Source organism: Nicotiana tabacum, chromosome 7 (assembly GCF_000715075.1).
Source record: "Nicotiana tabacum cultivar K326 chromosome 7, ASM71507v2, whole genome shotgun sequence".
NCBI classification, from domain to species: domain Eukaryota; kingdom Viridiplantae; phylum Streptophyta; class Magnoliopsida; order Solanales; family Solanaceae; genus Nicotiana; species Nicotiana tabacum.
In genome coordinates, this window is record NC_134086.1 from 45,125,193 (window position 1) to 45,131,432 (window position 6,240).

Below are 6,240 nucleotides of genomic sequence, written 5' to 3' on the forward strand. Positions count from 1 at the left end.
ACATATGCATGCCACCTCATTAATCGTCTATCATCTGCTACTATTGATGACAAGACACCATTTGAAAAATTGTATGGAAATCCTGCTGTAGATTATGACTCTTTGCACGTGTTTGGCTCAACTGCATATTATCATGTGACAGATTCAAAATTGGATCCAAGGGCAAAGAAGACTATTTTTATGGGGATTACTTCTAGAGTCAAATGATACCGCTTATGGTGTCCTATGACAAAGAAACTATTATTCAGCAGGGATGTTACCTTCGATGAATCTACTATGGTAAATAAGTTAACAAATGAAGATACCAAACAAGATGATGGTACTTCTAAGCAGGTGGAGTTTGAGGGAAAATTTATTTTTCCTACACAAGAAGTAGAGGATGAAACAAATGAAGATCATCCTCGGGAAGAAGAGCCAGTTGAGAAGGAGGTTCCAACTCAAGAACCTCAACAACAACTTGAGTCAATTGCAACAAGTAAACCTAAAAGGACAATAAAGAAACCGGTTCGTCTCATAGAGACAGTGGCTTGTGCCGCCTCAATTGTAGCTGATGATGTTTCTACCACTTATAAAGACGCAGTCCAAAGTTCAGAAGAAGATAAGTGGAGGATTGCCATGAATTATGAAATACAGTCCCTTCATCAGAATCATACATGGAGATTGACCAATCTCCTGAAGGGCAAGAAAGCAATTGGGTGCAAATGGGTTTACGCAAAGAAGGAAGGATTTCCTAACCAAGTAGATGTTCGCTACAAAGCAAGATTGGTGGCCAAAGGATATGCTCAAAGGGAGGGAATTGATTACAATGAAGTATTTTCTCCAGTTGTAAAACATTCCTTCATTAGAATTGTGTTGGCTTTGGTAGCACAGTTAGATTTGGAACTAGTTCAGATGGATGTAAAAACTGCGTTTCTACATGGAAACTTGGAAGAGGAAATCTACATGACTCAGCCAGAAGGATTCAAAGTTGCTGAAAAAGAAAATATGGTATGCAAAATTGAAAAATCATTGTATGGATTGAAGCAATCTTCTAGACAATGGTACAAGCGATTTGACAAGTTTATGTTGCGGCAAGGGTACAAGAGAAGCAAATACGATCATTGTGTGTATTTGCGCAAGCTTGAAGATGGTTCATTTGTATATATTCTCCTATATGTTGATGATATGTTGATAACTTCTAAGAAATTGATAAGTTGAAGATTCAACTGAAGAAGGAGTTCGAGATGAAGGATCTGGGTGAGGCAAAGAAAATTCTTGGCATGGAGATAATAAGAGATAGACGTTCAAAGAAACTCTGTTTATCTCAAAAGGAATATTTGAAGAGAGTACAACAACGTTTTGACATAGATGAGAAGACTAAGCCAGTTAGTACTCCACTTGCTCCCCATTTTAAGCTAAGTACTACTATGTCGCCAAAAGATGAAGCTGAACAGGAGTATATGTCAAGGGTACCATACGCAAATGCTGTTGGTAGCTTGATGTATGCAATGGTCTGTACGAGACCTGACATTTCACAAGCTGTTGGAGTTATTAGCAGATATATGCATAATCCAGGAAAGGAGCATTGACAAGCTGTGAAGTGGATTCTATGGTATATTCATAATACTGTAGATGTTGGGTTAGTTTTTGAGCAGGAAGACAATCAATCTGTAGTTGGATATTGTGACTCAGATTTTGCTGGTGATCTGGACAAACGAAAATCAACTACTGGTTATGTGTTTATTTTTGCAAAGGTACTAGTTAGTTGGAAGTCTACTTTGTAGTCAACAGTTGCTTTGTCTACAACAGAGGCAGAGTACATGGCTATTACAGAGGCTGTGAAGGAGGCAATTTGACTTCAGGGGTTGCTAAAAGAGCTTGACATTGGATAAAAAAGTATCACAATTTTTTGTGATAGTCAAAGTGCTATTCAATTAGCAAAGAACCAAGTTTATCATGCAAGGACGAAGTACATTGATGTTCGGTATCATTTCGTACGATAAATCATAGAAGAAGCTGGAGTCACGATGAAGAAAATTCATACTACAGAGAATCCTGCTGATATGCTGAGAAAAGTGGTAACTGCGGTCAAGTTTCAACATTGTTGAACACCGAAGATTGAAGATGAAGACACAACCAAAATTTGTTATTGAGAGAAAATTGAAGATGTGGAATTTTGCCAAGGTGGAGATTTGTTGAATGCCAAAATGTCCCACATCGGCTGAAGGAAGAAAGTTGTTGGGAATTTCACCCTATAAAAGGAGGCCTAATGTTTAGGATTTAAATACATCTCTAATTTGCTTTCTTATCTTCTTAAGGCATTTGTATCTTCTCTCTTTAGTATTATTTCACTTGTATTTTTGGAGTGGAATAAAATATTGGTTGTGTCCGAGGAAGTAGGCAAAATTGACCGAACCTCGTAAATTTTGGTGTTCCTTTTATTGTTGTATTATTGTCTTATTTATTATTTAGTGACTGCCATAATCTTTGATATATATTCAAGATTTACAATTAATTCAACTTTGAAAATATATTGTAGTATGCATCAGTGTCCGTCACATATGTATAGTTTGTCCAATCAAATAGTAGATCAAGAGACTGCTGTAATATAGGAAGATGACAACGCAAGAAAACGTAAGGCAAATAAGAGAGGAAAGTGTGCCTTACGTGTAAGGTTCGCAAGAAATTCATTATTGTATCTGATGCGTTCACATCATAACCTTGTATTTGTTTCCTACACTTAAATCTGTCCATAAATTGTGCTGCTTCTTCTTCCACTGGTTGCAATATAATTGCAATAGCCATAGTTAATGTGACCCACCTATTTCGGGAAAAGATAAAAAATTGTAATAATGAGACTATACTTCCCTTAGGCCCAAAAAAACATTTCTCAAACTCCACACAAAGTTTTTCAACAGCTTCTTAATGCTATTGAATTTCAGTAGCAATTGAGTTACAAAAGATGGAGAAAACATCTGAAGGAACAAACCTTTTACCCCAAGAATTATCACAAGAACTAATCATTGAAATTCTGGTCAGGTTACCTGTCAAATGCCTCTTGAAATTCAGGTGTGTTTCAAAATTATGGCTTTCTTTAATCTCAAATACAGAATTCCACAAAACCCGTGTCAATTTTTCCATAAAGAACCCCAAAATGACTGATTATACAATTGCTGGTGTAGCCTCAGTCTCTGGTTTAGGTAAAATCTGCCATGTTTACACCATAAAGTGTGAAAATTCATTTATTACTGCGGCTAAACATGGTTGTCCTCCTAAATCTTTGCCTCTCTCGGCTTGGCTTTTGGGTTCTTGCAATGGTTTAGTTTGTTTAACTAGTGACTCATATACACTAATGCTATTGAATCCATGTACTGGAAATTTTAATGTATTTCCTGATACAATGTCTCAGTATAAAGTTGGTGCTGGTGGTTGTTATGTTAGATATGGATTTGGTTATGATGCATCTATTGAAGATTATAAGGTTGTCAAGATCTTTAGTTTTCCTCAAAATGAAGGCAGACATGAGAACATAGTTAAGGTTTATAGCTTAAAGGCTAATTCTTGGTCAACTATTCAGGGTTTTAATAGTGGTTGTATAAATGGAATGGTGGGTGTGTTTGCAAATGGGGCTCTTCATTGGGATGTTTGCCATCCTCATATTTCACGTGCTTCTTCGGAGATTGTTACTTTGGATTTCGCTGCACAGAGATATGGACAAATAGCACTGCCTAGTTATGAAGATCGGGGCGTTTATTGGACATTAGGCGTTTCAAGAGGGCGTTTAGTTGCTTGTTGCAACTATGAAACAAATAAGGCAGATATGTGGGTGATGAAGGAGTATGGTGTCGAGAAATCCTGGACTAAGTTGGTTGCCATCTCGTTGCCTGTTGACCGTAGAGTTGATATCACTCCATTGTATGTGGCAGAGAACGGTGATGTTCTTTTGAAGCTTGGCACAGAGCTAATACTGTACAATCCAAGGAATGCATCATTCAAGCGACTTGCCGATTATGTGTCGGGTGATTTCCTTCAAGTTCAAGTGGCCACCTACTTAGAGAGCCTTACTTCACCTCATATTTAGTGATGTGATGACAGGTTACGCCTTGAAGGCAAAAAAAGAGATGGTAAAAGATCTTTCTGGTTGCCTGGTATCCCTGTTTTCAAATTTATTGATGACTTTGTGTCTTGTCATATTTTTTCGCATTTTCCTTATCTAGTAAGCAATGTCGGATAGGTTAAATTTTTATTCTTGTGTATATTCTATATATCTTGACTCCCCTTTATTTTTTTGTATGTTTACTTATTTGTATTTTGACTTAGTAAAAATTCTGGCTCCGCCACTGCTTCTAAGGTGCTTGGCCTGCAACATTGAACCGAGAAATGCTACAATTATCATGCTCAATTGGAGTTCTATATTTCTACACAATTCATATCATGCACCATGTTGTTACAAAATCCTTGAATACACTAAAGATCAATGCCAAATAGGAAAGATTTGGGGTAATAAACAGCTGCCTGAATGCATATTAAACATGTACCGATCATCTTCTTGTGAGCTTCATGAAAGTTCCTACTGTAATTTGGTTCGTTTTGATAGGTTGTTGAACAACTAGGCTATCCCTTCGGGGACATCCAATAAAAGAATTTTTGAATATACAACAAAGTAGAGTAGTTTGTTACAATAAGGACACTTCTTTGATCAAGTAGTTTTGAGGTTGATTCCTCGAGATCTACGTGCTGCAAGTTTTTCCAGTGTAAGTTTTGGCATGTTCTTGCTCTCCAGGAACTGGGGTTATGCATCTCTCTGGTGCTCGTTAAATGCTCTCCCTCAAGAATTACACACACAAAAACAGATATGTGCGCGTGTGTGAGAGTCTTGTTTTTGGTGGGGGGATGCAATAGTAGAACAGGTGAACTTTGAAAACATGAAGAATTAAAAGGAACAACAAACAAAGAAACTACTGGGAGCTGATTTATTTGTTTATTTCACAATTAGATGCAGCTGTTAAGTGTTGTTGATCTCTTCAGGATGGAGCTCATGGGCAATAAGGCGCACATTTCAGTGACTTGTTGCCTGCATTAAAAGACCAACTAAATGAGGCGAAACACCCAACTCGTGTTGCTTGTAGCTTACACCTCAACTGAACTTTTATCAACAGAACCACGAGGTCGTAAGATACCAGCACAAATCATGACTTCCCTTTTTGTACAATGCCATTTTGATCGTCGGATATTAATGGATGAGGTAAATATTGCTTAGTATTCTTTCATATTTTCCCTTCTTGTTTTGGTATGGAACTCCTTTTCTGCATGTTACTGAAGAAGGGGAAATATGAAATAACCTTTGCAATATTATTTTTTACTGTCAAAGAAGCAATTCAACATTTACAAATCTGCAGTGTTGGTAAAACTTTGTTTCAGTGGTCATACTGGACATTTTGATTCAGTTTTTATTGTCATTGTATTAGTATATAAGGTTTCTCGATTCAGTTCCTAGTTAATAACATGAACGGTGAATAGACCATTTAAAGTTGAAAAAAAATAATATAGGGAAAACCACATAGTTTAGTCGCTCCCAAAAATAATAGTTGGCAGTATGTATTTTTTTTTATTAATGTTTAATGCTCATAAAATATATATATTTTTTATATGGATAATACACTATAACCCCCGAACTAGACCCGAAGTTGCTATTACACACTTACCTTTGCGGTGGTCCTATTACCCCGTAATTTTTTTTCATAATTCTTTGCACTTTTATTGCTGACGTGGAGCAATGCGTGAGAACAACTCCTTCAAGCGCATGAGAGCTTAAAAAAAGGGCTCTAACCTATACGAAAATGGTCACGTGTCAGTTCCAAAGCTATTTTCAAGAGCTCTTCATCCACATCTTATCACCATTTTCAAGAGCTCCAAATCTATTTTTTGGTGTCAAAATTCAACAAAAATTCAGCTAATCCGCGCCAATCAAGCTCAAATTTTAACTACAACTTCACAACAACATCATCACCATACCTAGTAATCAATTTGGCCAACAACCAAGAATTTCAACAAATCCATTTTCTTTGTTCTTCAAGCTTTTTGAAGGTTCAACAATAATGGATTCGAAATTCTTTTTTCATTTTCGAATCTCATTAACAACTAAGGATTTAGTGTGAATTTAGCACTTGATTCTCAACTTTAAAACTTCAACAACGTTCGAATATGCTCAATACCTCTAATAATTTTCAAGTTCATACAAAATAATTGTCCTTTTTCATT

At 36.5% G+C, this 6,240-nt stretch overlaps 1 protein-coding gene across 1 annotated transcript; it reads left to right on the plus strand.

The window, feature by feature from the left end:
- The first annotated feature begins 2,764 nt into the window (after window positions 1–2,764).
- Window positions 2,765–5,450, plus strand: LOC107790724 (F-box/kelch-repeat protein At3g23880). The gene is made up of 2 exons (XM_016612681.2): window positions 2,765–4,103; window positions 5,008–5,450. The coding sequence occupies exon 1, from the start codon at window positions 2,942–2,944 to the stop codon at window positions 4,058–4,060; it is 1,119 nt and encodes a 372-aa protein (XP_016468167.1). The 5' UTR covers window positions 2,765–2,941; the 3' UTR covers window positions 4,061–4,103; window positions 5,008–5,450.
- Window positions 5,451–6,240: the final 790 nt, after the last annotated feature.